Genomic DNA, 22,452 nt, shown 5'->3' on the forward strand with positions numbered 1-22,452 from the left:
TGGTTGTTATGCCGTTTAAAAGAATTGAATTGTATAATCAATATTTGTTATAGTTTTTGATAAAATGATGGACGCTCAAACACTTATTTTAAATAGATATTTTATGTCATTTAAAACATATGAGAATAGATAATAATATATAAAAAATCATAAAAAAAAATGATGTATTTATATGTTAAAAAAATATGAGAAATTATAGTGGTTAATGCCACGTTGAGTGAGTGAGGCCACACGATTTTCCTATCTTAGGGTACTTGTGGCGTGTACGATTCCAACGATGGCTAAAATCACCACTGCTAGTGTCTTCCCGACCACCTCTCTTTTTCATTTCTTCTCGTTCACAGCCAAATCCCACGCTTTTTACCCGAAAGCTTCGACTGTAAGTTTACTCATCGTCTCCATCTATCTCGAATCTCCTGTATCTTAGTTGCATTACGTCTTTCTCCTGTCTTGTCTGATTGTAATCTTCTCAGTTTATCTCGAATCTGCGTTGCATTATATCATAAATTTGGGTTCTTTACGTCTTTGCGCGTGTTCTTTGGTGTTTTATTATATATCTGACTCAATGCAGGTGGAGGGAAGTCAGGTTAAGGAAGAACAGCAGACGGGTTCATCTCAGAAAAAGAAAATATTTGTTGCAGGTGCCACTGGGAGCACCGGTAAAAGGATTGTGGAGAAGCTTTTGGCTAAGAGCTTTTCTGTCAAGGCTGGTGTCCGCGATGTTGAGAAAGCAAAATCAACTTTTCCCGGAAACAACGCTGATCTCCAAATCGTTAGTATTAGAGTTCCTTTGCATTTTCGTTTCCGTTTCCGTTTCCTTTTCTGAATGCGCATTATTTGAATGTGGAATTGGGCTTTGTTGGTTTGGTGTTAATGTAGTTTTGAACAGTGCGGATCATCGAGTTAGCCACAACTTCCTTTTTAAACGAAAACTGAAGATCGACTTTTATTCGTAACTGCACCCACTACATTTACCAGTGCGCTAGAGCCGTGATCCTGAGTGGCACTTGTGATGATGACTTCCCCTACTTTCAAATCCAGTGAAAATGGTTTCTTAACATTCTGAAAATTTGAATTAAAAATATCCTGAAATATTTATAGAAAAACTCTGTCAGCAGCTATTCGAGGATTTAACATCATAATTAGCTGTTGGTTGCAATGTTAAAGCTCATGTATTACGTAAAGTTTCTATCTGAATTGCATCTTTTTCCATTTATTCAACTATAATGCTGTAAACTTTGGTGTACCTGTTAGCTCCGAATGCACCTGTATTATCATTATTTTTTTTAGAGAGATGCACCTGTATTTTCAGGTGAATGCAGATGTGACGGAGGGTGCAACTAAGTTAGCTGAGGCTATTAGCGATGATTCTGATGCAGTAATATGTGCTACTGGTTTTCGACCTTCATGGGATTTGACGGCTCCATGGAAAGTGAGTGAATTTCTTCAGTTTTTGTCTACTTGATTCTGTTACTCTTTGGGTGCAAAGTCTTCATGGACTTGTGCACTCTTGTTATCTAGGTGGATAACTTTGGGACAGTAAACCTAGTAGAGGCTTGCCAGAAACGTGGTGTTAACAGATTTATACTCATAAGTTCTATTTTAGTCAACGGAGCTTCAATGGGACAGTTGTTAAATCCTGCTTACATTTTTCTGAATGTCTTTGGACTCACCTTGGTCGCGAAGCTTCAAGCAGAGCAGCATATTCGCAAGTCTGGTATCAATTACACGATTATACGGCCAGGGGGACTAAAGAACGATCCACCTAAGGGGAACATAGTCATGGAGCAAGAGGTAATGAGGTTCGACCAACAGTTTTGAATTTTTGTAACCGTTGGTGAGCATGTTTTCTTGATCCCTTGTTTACCCTACTCAAGCCAAACTCTCTCCATCCTTGCAGGATACTCTTTCTGCGGGAACAATATCTAGAGATCAGGTTGCAGAAGTAGCAGTTGAGGCATTGCTATGTCCAGAGTCTTGGTATAAAGTGGTGGAAATTGTGGCCCAAACAGAGGCTCCTCGACGTTCGTTTGAGGAGCTCTTTAGTTCCATCAAACAACGTTGAGAATTTCCAGAGCATTGCCCTTGTTTACTTTATTTATATATATGTACTTGTTAAAGACCTCGGAGAGATACTCAAATAAAATACTCAAATAAGTATTAGCAACGTTCAGTGTTCTTCCTTTGTAGATAGATGTACACGTCTCAATTTGTTAAATTTCTCGAAACCCTTTTTACTAGATCCACGGGCGATCCGAACGCAAACAATATTTAGTATCGTTAAAGCAAACACAATCACTTTATTAGGAAGAAAATGGCTTTATTTTGAGTTGACAGTTCTTAGGACAACGGGTAAACAAACTGAACGAGAGATCTCACAATTAGAAACAACGATCGAGACTCGGAGAAAATTTGCAGACAACATAAACCAAACGAAAAAAAGAGAGAAGAAAATGAGGAAACTAAGCATAGGCATTTGGATTCTGGAGTAGATGAGCTTCGACAACCTTGTACATTCCTATCACCTTTTCTTTCCCTGCCTTGACTTCATCTTCTTTAAGCAGGAAATCCCCAATGGTATAGTACTTACTTGTCACATTAGACACAGAGCCACCATCTTCTGTTGCCTCAAACTTGATTTCATATGTAATCTTTTCAAGTTTATCTGTCAACGCCTCACCTTCAATCAACGTGTATTTATACACTAGGGACTCTTCATTAAGCTCATCTACGCGATATTTCAAAGATTTGAAGTTTCCACCTTGAGCAAAATTAATCTGCTTGATGCTTCCGGCACCTCCATCACCTTCAATAATCTGAATGCTGCTGATAGCATGTGGCATCAGCTTTGGTATCAAATTGTGAGAATCCACAACGGAGGCCTTGAAGACTCTTGAAGGATGGATTGGAGAAATGTACTTGTCAGTGAATGTGGTAATAGTCATGTTCTTTCGTGCTTTTTCTTACTCAGAACCCAGAATGTTGTTTTTGTTTGGCGAAGATATCACAGGGAAGTGTGGTATTTATACATTTAGAACCAGAAGTTTTTCATTCATTCATGTTTTGTGGACGGCCTAATACATTCCATTTCTTGTCTATTTGTGCTACAATGATTGCAGGATGCTGAACTTTGTATTTAAGGAAAACTACAAGTTACTCTGATTTTTCCCATTTTATTATTCTTGTTACCCGTATGATAATATGACAGGAAATGGTATAATTCCCAGAATTTGGAATGACATCTGGCTAGATTCTGCCATTTGGAACATCATGGAAGACCGTCATCTGGAGATTTAGCAAAGCTTTATCATATAAATAGAATTCATAATCACATTATATCACCAACACAACAAACTCATTATCAAGATAATCAAAGCATTTAGAACCTCGAAACAGTAGCGATGATGGGTGTGCTTACTATACATTCACAGAAGATCACACTTCTGCTGTCTGCCCAAAGAGAATCTTTAAAGCCTCAATCCTAGACTCCAATAACTTGATTCCTAAACTTCTGCCACATGTAATTAGAAGCATGGAGTTTCTTCAAGGAAACGGTGGAGTTGGAAGCATAAAACTGGTTAATTTTGCTGAAGGTATCTAACTAACGATCCAAACTTCTATATTATTATGTATAAAATTCTAATCCAGTTATGAAATGCATTATAATTTTTTTCTACAGGAAGTAATCTTAAATATCTGTATCAGATTGATGAACTGGACGAAGAGAGGTACAGTTATAGCTACACGGTGATTGAAGGAAACACATTAATGGACAAACTTAAGAAGATCACACATGAAATCAAGTTGGAAGCAGCAACAGATGTGGGTACATTTTCTAAGGTGACTAGCACTTATTAAACGAAAGGCCTTCTCGATGACCGAGAAAGAGATAAAATCCCGGGAAAGAAAAAGTATTGGAACTATACAAGGCTGTGGAGGCATATCTGATCCAGAATCCTAATGTTTATGCTCGACAAATGTTATCTTTTCTGTTCTCTAAGTTCGTCATATTTTATTTATGATTTTACATTATCTGGAAATAAGGATCATTTGTATGTTGTTGGTTGATCTATGCTTCGTTGGAATCTGTCCACATCTGTATAATAATAGAATGCATTTTTATGTATACACAGCATGTTGTCCTGAGATCCTTATCATGAACTAAGTCGTAATTGAGATTTTATTTGTTCCTGCATGTATACTTCCATCAAATTTGTTTATTAAACACTGTATAAAACTATCACGATTCGTTCAGTAGCATAACGACTCCGTGGCCCAATGGATAAGGCGCTGGTCTACGGAACCAGAGATTCTGGGTTCGATCCCCAGCGGAGTCGATTTTGTTTAACCTTGTTTTGATTTTTCGGCAAGTTTAATTTTGTGTCATTTCTGCTGTTATCTTTTATTAATATCAACTTCAATTTTCAAGTCTTAAAGTATATAAGGTACTGTGTGTCACTCAATATCCAGCTTTGTTTATGCTGTTGTAATTCAAATCAATATTTTGTTGTAATCTTTTTTCATGAAAACAGATTTATTATTAAATTTTTTGCAGCAACCCACATACTAATTAATTATAATATAATTAATGATAGGTGTTTTGAATGTTGTATTCTAACTATTAAGATTTTGTTTGGGCTTGGGCTTGGTCTTGGGCTTGGTCTTGGGCTTGGGCTTGGGCTTGGGCTTTACTAGAACAGGGTTACATATTCCTTGTAAATCAATCCACACCACCCTCAAACTCTCTGCCGTAGAGAGAGAAAAGGAAATAGACCACCGGGCAACACATAAAAAAGATGGAATCTTGTGGGTGTCGTCAAATCAAGAATAGCATTTGAGGTAAAACTCTATTTGTGTTCGGTAAAATGTTGTGGGTAATTTACAGTTTTCAGTGGATGGGAGAACAATTTTGGAATTTCAAAGAATTGAACATTTACCATTCGGATTTCTTGTGAAGGGTTTTTAAGCTTTAAAGTGCAATCCCGACTACGGAATGGATCTAATTGAGCGATTTATTATAGGAATTGTGAGATTTTTGGCGTTTAATAGAAATTTGTAGAAGAAGTAAGAGGCCTGTCAATTGGATGAGTTTAGATTTATGATATAGCGAGCCGTGTTCTGGAAACATATTCGAAAGTGTGGTTGAAGGTTAAAACAGAAAAATATTCTTAATACAGAATAGTTATATATGTTAATTTTGATTATACTTTTTTTGGACATGTGAGAACTAGATATCATGCATGATTAGTTTGTTTCAATGTGCAAACGAACTTGACATAATTTGTACCTTGTTATTTTGAGCTTGAGGGCCGGGAGTGTTTGATTTGGGATGAGCAATTCTAACTGCAGAAAACTTATAGGGATGATGAAGTATGCCCATTTGTGTTGAGATGAGTTGCATACACGTCACTGCATGTCAGCTTGTTTATTCGCCATTGGCATTTCTAGCTCGGGATTTTCTATTCAGGGAGTCATCAAGAAACAGCTCTGCATATTTGGGAATAAAACTTCCCAAAATCTCCCTGAAACGGACCTATGCCACCGGTAGATACCGCGAGGTGCACCTGTCTGTTTGTTTGGTGGTAAAGGGAAATCAGAGAATGCAGATGAGGTGACCTAAGTTTTTTAGATTTCCCACTGTTGTTTGATTCATTCAAGTAATTAAATCTGATGATGTTTTTCATAAGATTGTTTCTGTTGAATTGAGTTGTTCGACTAAGTGAACTTAATATGATATTCTTCTATTAGTTTATAAAATTGTGAAAATCTTTGGAGTTTATGATTAAGTGAAGAATGGCTGGATGTAAGAGATTTTGAAATGGAATTAGGATGAGAAGATAAAATATTTGAGAATAGATGTGGTTGCTTTCTTGGGATCTTGGATTGTGAATGGTATTCAAAATGATTAGCTACTTGCTAGCTGATGAAAGGGTTCAGCTACTCCAAATTTTTCCAGAGTTGCGCTTGTATGGTGTTTTCGCTATCCGTTTTGGAATTGATTTTTATAGGAAAATATGAATTTCACTTAATGATGTGGCAGCAGGCTTCTCCATGGAAAGCTCTCGGGAATGCCATGGGAAATTTGAAAAAGGATCAGTCAATTGAAGATGTATTGAAGCAGCAAATTTAGAAACAAGAATACTAGAATGATGGTGGCGGGAAACCCCCACGTGGCTGGGGTTGGGGTGGTTCTGGTGACGGTTTTGGAGAAGCTGATGAAAATGGTTTATCGGGAATTTGGGATGATTTCGTACAAGTGACACTGGCAACTTTTGGCTTTATATTTCTGGTACTCTCTCTGTCCTCCTCCTTCCCTTTGTTACGATACTTGTTAAAATCACTCGATGACAGTATTCTTCCTTAATTTCAGTACATCTACATAAGTGAGGGGGAGGAGGTGACGGTACTAGCAAAGGACTTGATCAAGTTTTTGTTCACTAGACAAGTGAGTCTTCGCCTAGCGTGTATCATTAGCGAATGGAAGAGTTTCTTTGCAAAGCTGAGTGAGAAGGAAGTGGTGGATCCACGTTGGCTGGGACGGGAAATTATTAATACTACACGGTGTATGACAGCCCAGAGAAGTACCGAAGGATCCTCTACAAGGCTTATCTTGATTCAAAATCCGATGATGACAAAGGATACAACAATTTTGGGTGATGGACATACTGAATGATGTGTTTACAAGCAACGAGAGAGTTGGGTGGAGAAGATATTCCTTTTACCTGCCGTTTTGTATCTACACACCATCGGACCTGTAACTCATAATTGCTCTTCTCCTTCGTTGTGGGCTATACTTGTGTTTTTGTACAACTAATCCGCATTATGAAACGCGATATTTTTGAGCTATTAGAGTAGTCGAAACCCAGTAGATCAAGTTTCTTTAGCTGAAAACACAATGGTTTAATCGCTATACCAATAACCAATTTGTTAAATCCATAGTTTTACGTGTTGGCGTGTTTTAAACTAATGACCATGTCCTTCCATGATATAGCTCGTTTATGTGGTAATAATCGCAACAAAAAAAGTCGGGGGTGGTAACTTGTACAAATTTGACATCATTTCTCGTGTATATGTGAAGGAAAACGATTGGAAACTATGTTGGTATGTTAAGTAAATATTTTCTTAAAACACATTTCAACTAAAAATAGGTTCTTTTGGGGAAATAAAAAATAGATATATGAGTGGGGTTCCTCGATTATCCAGAGCGATCGAATTTTACTAAAATGCCACCAATTCAATCATTTTGAAGATACATTGCTGATTGCTGCATTTTATATTTTCTTTCCCGATCTTTACATTTCCAGGTAAGACAAGCCAACTCATAAGTTTTTCTTAAAAGATATATGATGATGATGATGATGATGATGATGATGTTAGCTTTAAAACTTTATTACTGTAATCTGTTCATCGGAGTTCACGACAAGAGCTGTAACAGAAAAATCCATAGAATTTCTCAGTGTGAGGGTCAGCATGCAACAAACATGCTCCAGCCCATGCAGCCTCGATCGTTGCCATTTCCTACAGAACCACTTCTTTTACATTTAAGCTTATGCACATCAGATTGCACTCAAATTCTTTGCAACACTTGATATTTGAGTCCCAAAAAAAAAAAGGAAAAAAAAACTTTGGACAATCACACTTCAGGATAGATGAGGGAATCGCTTGCATCTAGGCGCCAGAAAAACCTTGCAATCGTCCTTAGGAACAATCGTAGGGACGTACGAGATCTCATCGCAGCCGTCGATTCTGTCCCTCTTGAAATCAATCAACGAGGAGAACAAAGCAATGAACAACATCAGATGATTAATCGCGTATCTCTGACCCACACACTGATGGGCCCCGGCCCCGAACGCTAAAAAGTTCTTCTTGTAAACCCGGCCTTCATCCCTCTCCTCCATGAACCGATCCGGGTCGAACTGCTCCGGTTCCGTAAACCCCTGAAACGACGAGTCCAGCACAGAAGGGAAGACGATGGTCCCCTTGGGAATTACGTACTTCTCTGTCAGACGGAAGTCCACTCCCGCGATGTGCGGCACCATTGTTGCTGGAGCTCGGATCCTCACCACCTCACGCGCCACCGCCTCCGTGAACTTCATCTCCCTCAGATTCTCTCCGGTGATCGGGCTGTTACTTTCCGGGACCCAGTACCTTGCCACCTCTTCCCTTACTCTTTGTAGAACTTGAGGATGAGAATCCAAGTAAGCCACCGCCCATAGCAAAGAAGAAGTGGAAGCATCCTGTGAAGCGAATAGAAAGTCAAACAAATGGCCCCCGATTTCTCGGCAGCTGTATTTAAATGAACTTCCTGCTGATTCCCTTATATTTTCTAGCATCCAAAAGTCTATCAAGCACTTGGGTTCTTCACCGGATTTCATTTGCTTCCCGCTATCCGCCGCGCAACCAGCGAGAGTCTCCACAAGTCTCTGCACAGCCAGCCTCGCGTTCCTGAAGGAAAACCCAGGAAAATCGAAAGGAAGTTTCATCAGCCCAACATTGAAGAAATTGTAATCTACATTAAATTGTTCACGCGCCTCTTGATTCAGGTAAGGACCAACGAAAACCGTTTGCGAAGTTTCTAAATTCATGTCGCGGCAGAGGATACGAAGTGGGATCGAGCTGTTCCGCGACCTCCTGCACCAAGACTCTAGGTGTTTCATAATAATGCGCTGTTGGATGTTGGTGTATGTTTGTAGAGCTTTGGGGGTGAAATTGGGTGCAATCTGGCGCCTTAAATCCTTATGTTCTTGACCAAACATGTAGATTAAATTGTGTTCGCCGAAGAGTTTTTTGCCGAAGGGATGGCCAATGAGGTGGAAAGCATCAGGGCGAACATTGGCAAATATTTTGTGGGAGAGATCGGAAGAGTAAATGTAAACAATGAACCGTCCAATGATGTAGTTTGCGGAAATTCCTAGAGGGGTGGACTTGGCGTAGGATGATTGAAGATCCCAGAATTTTGTTGGGTTTTTTACTAATGAAATGGCGTTGCCTAGGAAGGGGGGAACAAGAGTAGGGCCTGGCAAGAATCGCTTTTTCCGGAGGTAAAAGATCTGTTCGAGAACGATAACAAGAGCTATACAGGAGATGAAAGGAGTAATCACGAGCCAGGAGAACTCCATTGTTTTTCCTTGTGTTTGTTTGTTTACTGCTAATTTGGAGAATTTATGTGCATTTTGGTGTAGAATTTTCAAGAAAGGTGGAGTGGAAGGACAAAAGATGTATTGGGAGACCAAAAAGATTTGATCTTTAACTTCTAGGATGTTAGACCGAGAAAGCGTAGAACAATGGGTGTTCAAGGGAATGGGATTGGGGAAGAAATCGGTGTCATTTTGTAAAGAGTGAAAGCGGGAAAGGGAAATGCATGGAAGAGGTGGCAAGTGAATTCTGGGAATGTCTAAATAGCTGATGGTTTACAGCCCAAAATCAGTTGGAAATCTAATTTTAACGAACAACTAAAAAACACTTGTACAAAATATGGTTAGAAATTATTCCACGATCACATATTCCTCCAACAGCTGTCAAATCTCAGGTGACATTTGGTGGTGAAAGAGGAAATTACCATGAGAGTAAAAATAAAAATAGCAAAAGATCGAAACAATGCCAGAATAGCCAGATTATTCACATTGCAAATTTGTATTTTTTTTTTTTGAAAGCACATATTTTTATTCTTCTTGCTTTGTTCTCAAAACATACATGCACAACTGAATTGGGATATTTTAAATTTAGTTTCCATGAAATTATGTACTTCGTATGTTATGGCTCATACAAGAATGTTTTTTAAGAGGAAAAAACGAACAGCAATTAACATGTAATTTAACACAATCAAATTCTCAAATCCACCAATTTTGAAGAAATTATGTCAGTCTACAAATTTTCAATCAATATGAATTTATCACTGCTTATCAACATACACGCCGCGCACATTTAAATTGGCTATTCATTTATTTTCTTCAAACCTAATTGTACATCACATTACTTCGATTAACCAACAAACCAGATTAATTTTTGAAGTCCAAACTATTGGCTTAATTTGTTTTAATTATAACAAATTTTGGTGCAGTAAATATTTTCCATTTTTATTTTGATGGCATGTGTATTACGACCATACACTAAAGGAACATATAAATTAATGATATAATAAATCATGAAGAACAACGTTGAATTCCAAAATTTTGAAAAGTAGATTGATGGTGTGCGAGTCTAGAATGGACAACAACGTTGAATTCCAGATTATTTTTTTTCAAGGATTTCTAGAATAGAATACCAAATATAAAACAAATACCTAAAAAACTGGACAGTCAACCCACCAACATATATGACCTGGGACTTTTTTTTTTTTTTTAAAAAAAAAATATATATGTCTGGAAGCTAAGAATTTCAGAATGGAATTCAACACAAATACCATCGAAGTTAAGCTACAAGCATTATAATTTTTTAGGCTTGAAGCTTAGCATAAATCAAGTATCACCATGCAAAAGAAACGATTCCAAATCTCCAAATGAGTTTAGGAAAGTTAATGGAATCTGATATCTTTTTATTTCCTTTATTACACCTAACCATCTTCTCTTCTCCATTTGAAATGGCTCAATTCAAAAAAAATTAAATTAAATCTGAAAAAATAAAGAACACACTTTTCACACCAATCAATCAATCTTAGTTTAATCCTAACAAGGAATATAAATTTATATCAACCATATCTCAATCCGAATGCAATCTTAGAAAGAAAAGAATCGTTCTATATAAATCCGTGGTCCGTCCTAATCAACATCGACGATCTATTTAATTAAAGTTTTATACATCACGTTGTTTTCGAAAATGCTCCTTTCTTGAATCTGGCATTTGCTTTCCTTTGCTAACTCGTATCCGTCTACTTGCTGTACCACATCGAGAGCAATTTCGTTTAAACCACCAAGAAACACACCAAATCACACGGGTTTCAAATTCTAGAACGTGTAATGCCATTGCCAACTATGTTACAAACACCACACAGACAGATTATACAACAAGATTGACATCTAGATTGCAAATATTTTATAGATATCATAAACTTTCAAAACAAGGATTGCCATCAAGAACCAAAACTGCTGGCTGCAGCTCAATGCCAATAAGCTTCAATTGATAGTTGCGGGACGGCCCCTGCCCATGGCAAACCCTCTGGTTCCATCTGGCATTTTTGGGCCTGGTGGAGGTTTGGATGGTTCAATACCATGGCCGGAAAATTGTGTTCCGTGTCCTGCAAAAAAAAAAAGAAAAAGGTTTTACAAGATCAGAATCTGGAGAAGATCACAATGACAAACTAGCTGATCTAACCGTGTCCATTTGGTCCATGGTGTCTCTGTCTCCTTCCAGGTGCATGGTTTCGACCCTTGAGCCCATTTTTCTCTTTAGCCAAATGCACCCCATTTCTCTCTCTCGATGACTGGTCCATAATCTAAATTCATAACAAAAAGACACATCAAGTACAAGCTCGAGAATAAACCTAGTCATACAAAGTTTCAGTGCAGTAGCATTAAGAATCAGAGAATGGAAAAGATCTTTTTCTCTCTATGTTTCAAGCATATAGGCAGATAGGCCATGGCCAGTTAATAACTTCAGTGCAATTTATAGAGTAGAACAACATTAAAAGTAACTCTAGATTCTAGAAGATTCAAGATGTACCTCCTCATCGTGTGATTCATGTTGCTCAATTGAATCACGATTCTCCTCATTTCCAGACGGCTCAGACGCTTGAACCGGATTGCATTTCTCGGACTCTGATTCCCTCCAAAAGAAATTCTTCTGGCCTGCCTTGTTCTAATGAATCAAAAGAAAACAAACCTTCTTATTACTATTGTGAAGCAGATGCGTAGTCATATATTTTATGCAACATGAACAAAAAGAAAAAATAGAACCAAATACCACTTTTTTTAGAAGCTTAACCCGCAATCCATATCTCCAATCTTGCTCATTGTTTAACAATGTCACCTAAACCAAATTAACTACACTCAATCATCCAACCTAAAGAGAAAAAATATCAAAATAATGATGTGCCATGGTATGTTTAAAACAGATGCACGCTTACAGCTTTCTCAGCAGCCTCCACAGTGTCATACTCCACAAAAGCATGCAACTTCATATAAAAACCAATTGACAATAACATCAGAACATAAACGAATAACATGTATACATAATGCACATGAGAGATAGAGAGAGAGAGAGAGAAATGCAAATCCATACTAAATTTTTAAAGAGGAAACCCCTTTAATAACTATCCATGTGTCAAAAACACTGGCAAATATTCTTTCCTCTAATACCCTTATGTTTAAGAAAAACAAATCATAATGGAATAATAACTCCAACACCAAATGCGATGGAAAAAGTTTTACAGTAAATAAAATTACAATTCACAAAAATTTAAGGTGTCCACGTATCGTGTGTCAAGTAATTAGTTTGAATAAACTATGACACATGAAATTGGAAATAATTTCTATTTGTAGCCTTAGCATTTATTTATTATTCACATGGTTGTACCAATTGACAAGCTCACAAGCTGTAGTATCTGCTAGAAGAAAATGTAACTAAAATCAATTTTTAGACGTTTGAATTTAAGAAAATAAAAAAAAATATATCTGCGGGAACATAGTGACCCATGTTCAAGAAACCAATTCTTGAAGTGATGTCATTTAGTAACAAGCTTCTGTTGCTTTAAACTTCACACACACAGCCAAATACTAAATAAATTTGTGACGTCCAATGTAAACAAAACTATCCGAATGGCATCCAAGTTATTTCCAGAAACCCTGACTGTTACAGTACCTTAAGTGATAACCTGCCACTTCAAGTATAATTTGCTAGATTCAAGAACTGACAACTTTACAACCTCACTCCACATAAAAACCATTAAAGATTAGCAAATGAAAAAAGCAAGTTAAAGAAATAAAAATTCTTCAGCATACCTTCCCACTAATCAGTTTCTCTGTGACTGTGAACTTTTTTGGCTCCCTAGCATCATGTGGATCACGAATCGTTATATTATTTATTCTAATATACAGGAGAAAAGATACAGTTACATGACTAGTAACAAGATGATCCAAGTGAAATGAAAGAAAATTAAAAGATGCATACTTTCCAGCTTCACCGAACACTCTATAAAGGTTTTCTACTGAATGATCTTCTGGAAGATTCTCCACGAGTATAGTGCAAACCTACAAAATGAATAAGATTTATGGATCTTATTGCGCAACACAGAAAAAATATCAAATTCGTCGTCAGAAAAAATACCATCGGATCATTCACATCAGCCAATGGTAGAGGATGAAGTCTCTTCACCTTTTTCCCATTAGAACTAACCACCTGCAATCAACAATCAAATCACAAACCGGCAGCTTATGACACACTCACTTTTATTTCATCCTACCAATATTATCAGGACCATTGTTCTTTCATAAAAATCAATCACTTACAACAAGAGAAGATTCCTTTAGAGCAGCCACTATCAATGACATGTCCCTCGTAAGATTCTTCATTTTTCTAAAAGAAGCAATAACTCCAATAGGAACTGGAAGATAGAAGATTCCTTTTAAGACATGAGAGTAGGATCACTATGACTGACAGTTTCATTGATGCTCGTCCAAGTATCATAACAGACATAAAAACTTCAATTTCCAAGTCTGGTTATCATTTTGAATGGAAAAACAAAAACAATAATTGATAAACCAAAAAAATCCCAATATGTTGTAAGACTACATGTATCAAAACGAATAAAAATTAAAAACAAAAATGATGTTTAGTATCAGGTTGGACTGGATCAATTGATCTCAAAAAGAGAGAAGAGAACATTCTATGACACTCACCATAGCCATCTTTTCTCGTAACATACTTCAACAGGAACTTGTCTTTTGGCAGATTTTCATCACTGAAGTAATACTCTACCTGAAATGGAAAAGAATTTGATGACCAAAGTACTGCTACAATCATAGCTGCACAAATATAATTATCAACCAAAGGTTACAAAGAATTCATTTTCTTGTGTAAGACAGAATACATTCTAAAATAAAAGAGACGCATATTAAATCAAGCACATATCCCTTTTATTCCAACACTTTACAGAAACACTCAGATTCGTGTGGTTCATAACAAGAAACATATTTCCATGAGAATCATAAAATAACACGCAAATGCTCGTTTATATGAAACCAAGACCAACAAACCAACTCGGATAATAAAATAACAAGTAAATTCCAGGGCTTGCGTGAACAAGATCCACACACCAAATCCAATTACACTTTAAAATCCATTGATTCCATGTACTTAAACTTAAACCCTTAATTCAAGAATGCACCCCGAACAACAAAACTTCGGTTAAGGATCAAATAACATGGAGGATTTCAAATTGAGAACTGTAACACTGAACAAAAATTAATCAAGAAAAATGAAAAATCCTTATTTAAACAGTAAGCAAATCAGGAAAGACCTCAACACTTGAATAAAAAATTAATTTTAAAGCATAACAGGGCAAGAAAAACACATAAGGCCGCTCACCTTTAAATGTTACCAAGAAAAAAAAACTGAATAAGTTAAATACAACAAACGGCTAATCGCAATCAAACCCAAAAAACCGTAAAAATCAAGGAAGTCCAAAACCCAATAAAAAAGGCACCTGCTTGATAATCTTGCAGCGAAGATCGTCAGATAGCACTGCAGACGGCGAAAGGTGAAATCCTATCACATCCGGTGATCCAACTGGCGATGAATCAGGATTATACTCATCATGATCAGAATCTGGGGATGAAGAGGTGGGGATCGGAATTCCATGCTCCTCGGCTTTCTCCATTAGAGGAGAGACGGAGAGGGGGGAGTGGACGAGGTTACTAATGGAGAAAATTCCTCTTATTTCCCTAGTCTTTTTCTTTCTCCCAAAGAATACTTTTCTGATTAGGGGCTCAATATATACAGTCCCAATTTACGCTTTTTTATATCGTTTGGCGTTTTTTAAAAATTTTATTTTTTCAAACAGCGTTTTTACCATTTTATACCTATATATAAATTTCCTCTTAAATAATAATATAATATATATATACTTTTATTAATTTAAAATACTTAAAAACCTAATTTGACATATTATTAATTGGATGGGATATATGTTTTAATGGTAATTTATATAAGAGCATTTTAGAAAGAACACATAAAAATACTTTATTATTAAATGATGTTGTTCCTTAATAATCGTTAAAGATATAACTTTAAATAATAATTAGCTTGGAGGTATTCCAAAAAATAAACAAAAATCCTATTTACGTAAATTAATTTATTTTTGGATTTATTATCTTTTTTTAGTATTTTTTAGTTTCTGCCACTTCAAGTAACTCTCAAATATTTTAATTATTTATTTTACGTCAACAGTTGTAATATAAAATTAGTTTTATAATAAATCTTTACATGAAATTATAATTTAGGTTATATTTTTAAGTATTGTTACTAATTTCCTAGTTTGTAAATGTAATTTAGTATAGTACTTAATTAAACTAAATAAATCAATTTTTTAAATCTCAAACGAGCACCAAACATTGAGCGTTTTTTCCCTGCAACTTCAATTTCGAGAGTGAACAACGTACTGCTCAAACCAGCACCAAACATAATCTTAAACACAAGCTCATCAAAAAACATTTCATTTCCAACAGAGCAAAAAACAACCATAAACGAACTTGAGTCAGGGGAACTCTTGCGGGCCACAGGAAATTAAAAGGAAAAAAAAAGAGAAGAAGAAGGAAAAGAAACCAAAGATATCTAAACCAACGTTATCAATAGCAGCTGAAAACCAAGAACCAAGACCGACCCCAAGCCCAAACCCCCAACCCTGATTGAGCCAGATTGCTGGACCCTCACATCATCAACAACTGGACCGCATAGCGAGCTCATGTCATCGGTTCTCGTATTGTAGTAAACACTGTAGAAGGCGACACGAGTCCTCTCAGCTTTGGCCGTGAAGTTGACACTTGCAGTTTGAAACGTGGAGTTCGAGTTGGGAGTGTAGTGTATATTTTCAGCCTGATCGCCGGCAAAAGCCATGACAGCCAGCGGCTGCTTACAGGCATCCCCAGCATGGCCTAGGGAAAACGTTAGTCTGTAAGGCTTGTTTGGCTTAGTTTCCACCATTTGTGAGATGATGCCTTCCTTCCCGGACAGTAGTTCGATGGCTCGTTTCCCCTCTGGGACAGCGAAATGGTAAGAATCGATGTATCGGACTGCTCTGTTTGATTCAACTATCCAACCAGGTAGCGATGACGTCTCCTCATCAAGATTGGTTGGAAGCAGTACGCCTAGTGATTCGTTACGAAACATCCATGGGCCTTCTTCAAAATCACCATTGACAACCGCATTATCTGCAGATGACGATCGTGTGAGTATAACAAGTGATCAGCAAATGGACACTCTGTACAGATTTTGATCAGGCCAAACTAACCTTTGGGCTTATCTGGAACAAAAAGTTTCTTGACTGCAATGTCATCGATTATGGGTCCACAAGTGGGGTCATCTTCCATTCCAGGATTTCTGAACACAACTCGAACATCGTCCTCCTCCACTTGAAAGGCAGCAGCATAAGTATCGGAGCCCTGAACGCTGTAAAGAGTCTGCAAATCGATGTTCTGTGATGCCGGGGGGATAGAAACATTGAGTGACTCTAGCTGGGCGCAAGTGCGAGCAGCGCTGAAAGTGAGAGAGTAAAGGGAGCCCTTCTCCACTTTGAATTCTTGGCTGATTTCAGCGTCATTTCCGAGGCGAACCGCATGCTCACCCTGTGGAACGATGAGGATCATCCCACCCTGTTTCTGCCCGGCTGCCACCAGCTCCACCGTGCCATTTGTTTTCCAGCCGGGGATAGAATCTGGGCTGTCAGAAATGCCACCATCAGAAGCGAAGCCCCCAGATGGTGGGGTCTCAAAATCACCATTGACGAGAGTGCCTGCGCCAAAAGGCTAAACACATATTAGCCAAATTCAATAGAAAAATATAAAACTTATTATTGTAAATAAATTTTGAAGATGATAAAGTCTAAACATAAATCAATCAATTTAAAATCTTACATAATCATAAAACCCGACTGTCCAGTCAAATTAGAAGTTCTTACAAACAGAAACGGGCCCCATGAGATATTATTGAGGCCAGGGGCGATTTTTTTTCACATGGCATGTAATGCATTGCCGTAGCCACAAGCCAGGGCGTGACGCCAAATATACTGTAGGACAAGAAAGCAGCTATTGGTGTGGGCAAGATCAAGAAGCCGCGTTAAACCAAACTTTGGATCCTAGCTGGCCGGTTCCTTTCTTTTCCATCCCGATATAATTAATACTATTATTGGGCGGCGGGACATCAGGCTGGAGCAATTCTATCTCCTAAATATAATTCTACTTAGTAGTTGATAAAATTTAACGAGTTCAGTATTTACCTATTGAAAAACACCACCTCACAGATCATAGCTCCGCCCACATGGTGGGACAGTTTAATTGCTGTTTGCTACGTAGTTTACATCCTAAAGGGCCGAATTCTGGTACAGCAAGCATGCTACTTCTTCATGATTCCGGGATAGCTCAGACAAAAAATAAATTTTTTCAGGACACCTATACCATAATGGAGATGCTGCTTTTACTACAATATCTCGTAAGTTACAGCTAGCTGCTGCAGTAAAGTTACTGTTACAAGACTTATGTTGGTTTGTATTTATGGAGTTGGATGCATATCAGGGTGGGTGCGAGGCAAATAGTATTGGATGGGCATCTTGTTCATCGGCCTCTTAATCTAAGAAATTTTAAATTTTTTTCTAAAATAATTGAGTCACCTCCTGGATTTCACTCCGTATTACTCCTTATGAAATCATGGGCTATTTGAATGGCCATAAGGTACGAGGATATAATAACTACAAATTGCTACAATGGAATCAATAAATGGTCTACCTACCAATGCTGCCTTCTCAGAACAACACAGAGGAAAAGAGAAGCAATAATGTAAGTATCTTTTTAACACGCCAACGATGATGTTAATTTGTAAGTATTTTTTGAACACGCCAACATGGTCTTTTTTTTTATAAATATATCTGCAACTAATTAAGTTCTCAGAACCCATCAAGTGTAATAGGGGGATTATCCACCCAGAAAAGCTCAGTTCACATCTTTCTACACAGTACTTACTGGGTTCACAAACTAAGATCCCACACAAGAAAAGATAAAATCAACCCAGAAATCCAGCGGCGGGACGCCCGACATTCAAATAAAATAGATGAAAGAAAGTCCACAGAGAAAGAAAAGATGAAGCAGAAAGAGAAAAGGAATGTACCATCTTCGACAGCAGTATCAGCACCGCCATGGCTGGAACAAATTAGTAGAATCACAAAGACAGAGACCCATTTGCACTGTATTGAGCAGCGAACCATCTTAATGTCTATCGATCGATCAATGTATAGCAGAGAGTACAAAGACTAGAGTGGAGTGGAATCAGAACTGGGAGAGAGAGAGAGAGAAGAGAGTGGAGGATAAAGCGAAAAACTTCAGAGGGAAAAGACAGAGCAAGCGTTGTTTTTTCCTTCAGGATTTGCTGTTTGTTTTACTTTTTCTCACTACCAAACCTTGTTACCTTACTTATACTTACCAAGCCCAAATCAATACAAGTACGCAAATATAATTTGTTTTTCTACTGTTTTTTCATACAAAAATAGTCGATTTTAAATTTCATTTTCATGGGAAAAAACAAGTTTGTTTAAGATAATAAATATTTGTAATTATTGAATACATATGTAGTAAATCTTTTTTTAAAAAAATTACTTAATACCCCAAATTCTTGTCAAACCGACAAGTAATGTCGGTATTCGTTCAAAAGCCCGTCTGTTTTGTCCAATCAAAATACTTGTCGTGTTTTACTTATGATATGTGGAAAATGAAGACGTATTAATTAATATGTTATAATGGAATGTTCCGCCATTGAAATGCCTCATATCTCGTATATAAAATTTTGTGATTTTCATAACATTTAATAAATAAATATTGTCGCAAAAAAAAAAACATGATTTCATTGAATGGAAGGGGGCTCTGTTTGTGATTAAATTCCCGGGGGTCCACTGCTCATCTTCCGACAATATTATTAAAGTAAGGTTACACTTTTTAATCGGTGGAATTGGATTGGGCTTTCACGATCCACGAGGCCGGGTCATAGTGCTGTCAAAAGTTGGACTTTTTGCATCTTGAATTCACACCAAGAAGAAAATGCTATAGATCAAATGATGTAATATGATATTTTTATATATATACAAATATTTTGTTTGAAATACTTGTAAATTTTGTTAACATTCCAATTACATAGAGAGTTAATTATTTAGGTCCAAATAAACATAATCATCATCCTAAAAAAAAAATCCTAAATTGAAAAAAAAAATTATGATCAAATAAATGTTCACACTTAAGTCTAATGTTTTTTTTTTTTTCCAAATACAAATCTTATGCACAAATTAGCAAACGAACCAATCCGTACGTAGTTGAACACCTCATATGTAAATAACTGCTTTATCAATCTCAAATATGTATGTTATTTTGTTTTTCATACAAATTAAAATATAATTGGAAAAGTTAATGTCTAAATAACGAATACATTAACAATAGTATCACGTGGTAAGTGAGATACGGTATGTAAGGTCTGACCGATCTACACGGCGGAATCGATCGATTTTGAAGTATGCCAAATATTGTTATGATGATGACGGAAGAATCATAGCACAAGCTAGCGTACTCCAAACTTTTATATAGGATATTGGATCGAGTAATAGATGAGTTGCAAGTGTAATTCCTTAATTTGCAATACATAATATTGTATTAAAGCAGCGGTACTATTTATACTTTGCAAAGGTTAATTACCCAATTGGTGTGTCACTCGCAATGACTTGAGTTCGAGTCTTCCCTCCTCCTAATGTACGTAATCTTGACTGGTAGGTGCATACGGCTTCTTAATTTCGATCAGTGAGTTTTTGCGTTAATGTTGGTGGTTCTGATGGAGACATGATATATCTCTTGCTAAGTAATTAAGGTGTATGGCAAGCTATGGAGTGAGACTAGGCACGTACGGGGGGTGGGAGAAATTTCAATTATCTAGGGTGCATGATTATTTAATAACATAAGTCCGCTAAAAAATAATAACTAATCTTACAAATGTCCACAATCTTTAGAGTATTGTTCTTATGTAACATCTCATTAGCAAGTACTGAGAGTATTATATATTTAATTGCTAAATTAAATGCATGTTTTACAAAAATCAATGCGCACCAGTTGCATTAATTGGTAGGACTCGACTCATCCACGTACGTTCTCACGTGAATCTAATGTACACACAAATTAATGCAACCTGGATTTTCATAAATTTACGTGATAGATATAAAAGTCTCCATATTATAAACATGGAGAAATTAAATATATTTTTATTTTTTTTAGCAGCATTCAAACATTGTATTATATGTTTTTCAAAAAAAAGGGGGAAAAAAAATAAAGATGAGACAGAAAAAGTGTACGTGCTCACAAAAATAATCTAAATTTTCCTTATTCTTCAAATCCAAAAGAACTCAAATTTATTAATTAATTCCATTGGTTCAATTCCATCAACTACTCTTTCCTATTCAAACGCCGAGCCTGGAAAAAACCTGGAAATCCCAGTACTGGTGGCGAACGTGATGTTCCCAGAACTCGGGTCTTCGATCGACGTATCAGCAGGGAGGAGCCATATGCTCTTTTACTGGTTCACTTTTTTTAAAAAAAATATATAGGTAAATTTGTATAATTTTGAAATAATATGATATTAGTTCGGATAAATTAAATCAAAATATTAAAAAATTCCAGCTTGAGTAAATATATATTTGTGGTTCCGCCACTATATATCAGCAAGGGTGACCCTCATCAGCCGACGGTCATCCACGAACCTCGGTATTCACACGACACGCGATGGTCGATCTCACGGAACACGGGTGTCATGCTCTTCCTCTGCTTCAGCCGCCATAGGAATCCGGATGAGATATAATGTCGTCGTACACTGGGGCAGAGAGTGATAAAAGAAGGCCTAGTGGGCCTTTTTATCCCATAGGCTTTTGGGTAGGGCTGTATTATTATCTTCAGCCCAAAAACACAGTCCATTGTTGGACCCACTTAATATTAGATTTTGGAAAGAAAAATGACAAAATGCAAAGATATACATGAAATCCCATGTGACGGTATGAAAGCAGTGGATATTGAAAAAAATTAAAGAGCGAATGCAATTCATATTAATATCAAATGAATAGGAAAAATTATTGATGGAACTTCTTTTATGCTCCAACTCATCTACGTTTAATGGATGATGTAATTAATCTCTTGAACTAATGATAAATTTTGTAAAACAGCCGGCACGTAAGCGTTAGGCCCATCTTTCAAACACTGCAGGCTGCAGTGTACATTTATTATTCACTTTGATTTTTTAAAAAATTGTATATAAAAACGAGAAGTGGATGTGGTGAAGCTAGCTATATATAATTGTCCTTTAAAATGTGTCCTTCACCATCCCTATCCGCCTGCTTCCGACATTGACCACCCCATTTCAGAGACATTATTGTTTTAGGCCCCACGGGGAAAAGTGATCTGCATTCAGAAATTAAACATGGCTTTAAATCTAGTCTTGTTAAATCCTTGATTCCTTTAGACATCATTAATCTCCTTAATAAATTAGCTCGAGAGGAAGATAGGGAATTGAAGCAAAGAGGGAATTTTATTCTATTAGAATAGAGTTTGAATTACAATCGTATGCTTATAACTAGTCTTATTTGTTTTATTTTTTCGTTGTTATTTCTGTGAAACGAGTGTATTCGATTCATATATAAAGTGGTAAATAATACTTGTAACATAAAAATAATTTTTTTTAATGAATCAGGTTGAGTCAAAGATTTGTCTCAACAAATTGACATACGAGATAATTTTAATGAAGTTTTTCCTTTGTTATATCAATATGATTGGGTCTCTCTCTAAATAATTGGGCACATGGAAAGCCTAAGATTTAAAGCACTTGAATTAAAGCTTCTATCATTTTAATGAATTGGATGTGAGAAGTAAACAGTAATAGGTAACTAGGATTTCGAAATTCGACATGTTTTAGCACTGGACTAAGTAGTAAAATATATTATTATCGGGAAGCAATTAGGAACAGGAAGAGGACGGAGAGGATCGAATCGCTCGCATTCCTTATTTCTAATTGCAGGAATAATTAATTCATGAATTTCTACGGGTATTAGCAGCAAATTTTTTTTTTTTTAAAAAATAGTAAATATGCTCTAAATTGGTACGCGGTCACGATGTCCTGTCTAGGTCAAAGTACGTACTTACGTTTTTATATTCACCTCTAGGGAATATACATATATATTAATAATCCGACGTTCCCGATTGGACATGACCTGTAGCGATAATGGGCAACAACGAG

General features: G+C 36.7%; 5 protein-coding genes, 2 long non-coding RNA genes, 1 other non-coding gene and 1 pseudogene across 13 annotated transcripts; 4 read left to right on the plus strand and 5 right to left on the minus strand.

The window, feature by feature from the left end:
* Positions 1-211: 211 nt before the first annotated feature.
* Positions 212-2,189, plus strand: LOC140815333 (uncharacterized protein At2g34460, chloroplastic-like). 2 transcript variants are annotated; one of them, XM_073174461.1, is made up of 5 exons: positions 212-379; positions 572-772; positions 1,313-1,432; positions 1,687-1,794; positions 1,901-2,189. In XM_073174461.1, the coding sequence occupies exons 1-5, from the start codon at positions 278-280 to the stop codon at positions 2,063-2,065; spliced, it is 696 nt and encodes a 231-aa protein (XP_073030562.1). In that variant the 5' UTR covers positions 212-277; the 3' UTR covers positions 2,066-2,189. The 2 variants fall into 2 exon arrangements, with proteins under 2 accessions (XP_073030562.1, XP_073030561.1); XM_073174460.1 differs by having other exon boundaries at positions 214-379; positions 1,522-1,794.
* Positions 2,190-2,312: 123 nt separating this feature from the next.
* On the minus strand, positions 2,313-3,382 carry LOC140815335 (major allergen Pru ar 1-like). The gene has a single exon (XM_073174463.1). It carries the CDS (start codon positions 2,943-2,945, stop codon positions 2,463-2,465), a length of 483 nt encoding a protein of 160 aa, XP_073030564.1. The 5' UTR covers positions 2,946-3,382; the 3' UTR covers positions 2,313-2,462.
* On the plus strand, positions 2,944-4,075 carry LOC140815714 (major allergen Pru ar 1-like; annotated as a pseudogene).
* Positions 4,076-4,264: 189 nt separating this feature from the next.
* TRNAR-ACG (transfer RNA arginine (anticodon ACG)) lies at positions 4,265-4,337 on the plus strand. Its single transcript has one exon. It is a non-coding gene; the product is annotated as a tRNA-Arg (tRNA).
* A 380-nt stretch (positions 4,338-4,717) lies between these two features.
* LOC140815338 (uncharacterized) lies at positions 4,718-6,806 on the plus strand. Of its 2 annotated transcripts, none has more exons than XR_012114343.1 (4): positions 4,718-4,839; positions 5,361-5,611; positions 6,044-6,289; positions 6,371-6,806. It is a non-coding gene; the product is annotated as an uncharacterized lncRNA (long non-coding RNA). The 2 variants fall into 2 exon arrangements; XR_012114344.1 differs by having other exon boundaries at positions 4,725-4,839; positions 5,302-5,611.
* Positions 6,148-6,405, minus strand: LOC140815339 (uncharacterized). The gene is made up of 2 exons (XR_012114345.1): positions 6,294-6,405; positions 6,148-6,262 (listed from the first exon to the last, which is right to left on the minus strand). It is a non-coding gene; the product is annotated as an uncharacterized lncRNA (long non-coding RNA).
* A 452-nt stretch (positions 6,807-7,258) lies between the features above and the next one.
* On the minus strand, positions 7,259-9,557 carry LOC140815321 (cytochrome P450 710A11-like). Its single transcript, XM_073174447.1, has one exon. The coding sequence runs from the start codon at positions 9,117-9,119 to the stop codon at positions 7,641-7,643; it is 1,479 nt and encodes a 492-aa protein (XP_073030548.1). The 5' UTR covers positions 9,120-9,557; the 3' UTR covers positions 7,259-7,640.
* A 1,161-nt stretch (positions 9,558-10,718) lies between these two features.
* LOC140815329 (la-related protein 6A-like) lies at positions 10,719-14,917 on the minus strand. Of its 4 annotated transcripts, none has more exons than XM_073174456.1 (11): positions 14,639-14,917; positions 13,833-13,911; positions 13,443-13,537; positions 13,261-13,332; positions 13,105-13,184; positions 12,936-13,020; positions 12,062-12,109; positions 11,902-11,964; positions 11,659-11,793; positions 11,311-11,431; positions 10,719-11,233 (listed from the first exon to the last, which is right to left on the minus strand). In XM_073174456.1, the coding sequence occupies exons 1-11, from the start codon at positions 14,810-14,812 to the stop codon at positions 11,112-11,114; spliced, it is 1,074 nt and encodes a 357-aa protein (XP_073030557.1). In that variant the 5' UTR covers positions 14,813-14,917; the 3' UTR covers positions 10,719-11,111. The 4 variants fall into 4 exon arrangements, with proteins under 4 accessions (XP_073030557.1, XP_073030556.1, XP_073030555.1 ...); XM_073174455.1 differs by having other exon boundaries at positions 11,899-11,964; XM_073174454.1 differs by having other exon boundaries at positions 13,443-13,555.
* A 714-nt stretch (positions 14,918-15,631) lies between these two features.
* On the minus strand, positions 15,632-18,598 carry LOC140815326 (protein BIIDXI-like). Its single transcript, XM_073174450.1, has 3 exons — positions 18,310-18,598; positions 16,442-16,942; positions 15,632-16,361 (listed from the first exon to the last, which is right to left on the minus strand). The coding sequence occupies exons 1-3, from the start codon at positions 18,404-18,406 to the stop codon at positions 15,766-15,768; spliced, it is 1,194 nt and encodes a 397-aa protein (XP_073030551.1). The 5' UTR covers positions 18,407-18,598; the 3' UTR covers positions 15,632-15,765.
* Between the last annotated feature and the right edge of the window lie 3,854 nt (positions 18,599-22,452).

The sequence above is a fragment of the Primulina eburnea genome, chromosome 15 (assembly GCF_022965805.1).
Source record: "Primulina eburnea isolate SZY01 chromosome 15, ASM2296580v1, whole genome shotgun sequence".
Lineage (NCBI taxonomy): Eukaryota > Viridiplantae > Streptophyta > Magnoliopsida > Lamiales > Gesneriaceae > Primulina > Primulina eburnea.

What these genes read in the sequence shown, in the direction of transcription:
- LOC140815333 (XM_073174460.1), top strand. Translation starts at nt 278, where the DNA reads ATGGCTAAAATCACCACTGCTAGTGTCTTCCCGACCACCTCTCTTTTT. An exon ending in TTTACCCGAAAGCTTCGACT is followed by an intron (nt 380 to 571) that starts GTAAGTTTACTC and finishes GACTCAATGCAG; the next exon opens with GTGGAGGGAAGTCAGGTTAA. An exon ending in ACAACGCTGATCTCCAAATC is followed by an intron (nt 773 to 1,312) that starts GTTAGTATTAGA and finishes CTGTATTTTCAG; the next exon opens with GTGAATGCAGATGTGACGGA.
- LOC140815321 (XM_073174447.1), bottom strand. Translation starts at nt 9,119, where the DNA reads ATGGAGTTCTCCTGGCTCGTGATTACTCCTTTCATCTCCTGTATAGCT.
- LOC140815326 (XM_073174450.1), bottom strand. Translation starts at nt 18,406, where the DNA reads ATGGTTCGCTGCTCAATACAGTGCAAATGGGTCTCTGTCTTTGTGATT. An exon ending in TGATACTGCTGTCGAAGATG is followed by an intron (nt 16,943 to 18,309) that starts GTACATTCCTTT and finishes CTTTTGGCGCAG; the next exon opens with GCACTCTCGTCAATGGTGAT. An exon ending in TGTTCCAGATAAGCCCAAAG is followed by an intron (nt 16,362 to 16,441) that starts GTTAGTTTGGCC and finishes CGTCATCTGCAG; the next exon opens with ATAATGCGGTTGTCAATGGT.
- LOC140815335 (XM_073174463.1), bottom strand. Translation starts at nt 2,945, where the DNA reads ATGACTATTACCACATTCACTGACAAGTACATTTCTCCAATCCATCCT.
- LOC140815329 (XM_073174453.1), bottom strand. Translation starts at nt 14,812, where the DNA reads ATGGAGAAAGCCGAGGAGCATGGAATTCCGATCCCCACCTCTTCATCC. An exon ending in TAAAGGAATCTTCTCTTGTT is followed by an intron (nt 13,333 to 13,442) that starts GTAAGTGATTGA and finishes TGTTGATTGCAG; the next exon opens with GTGGTTAGTTCTAATGGGAA. An exon ending in TTAAGCTTCTAAAAAAAGTG is followed by an intron (nt 11,794 to 11,898) that starts GTATTTGGTTCT and finishes TTGATTCATTAG; the next exon opens with AACAAGGCAGGCCAGAAGAA.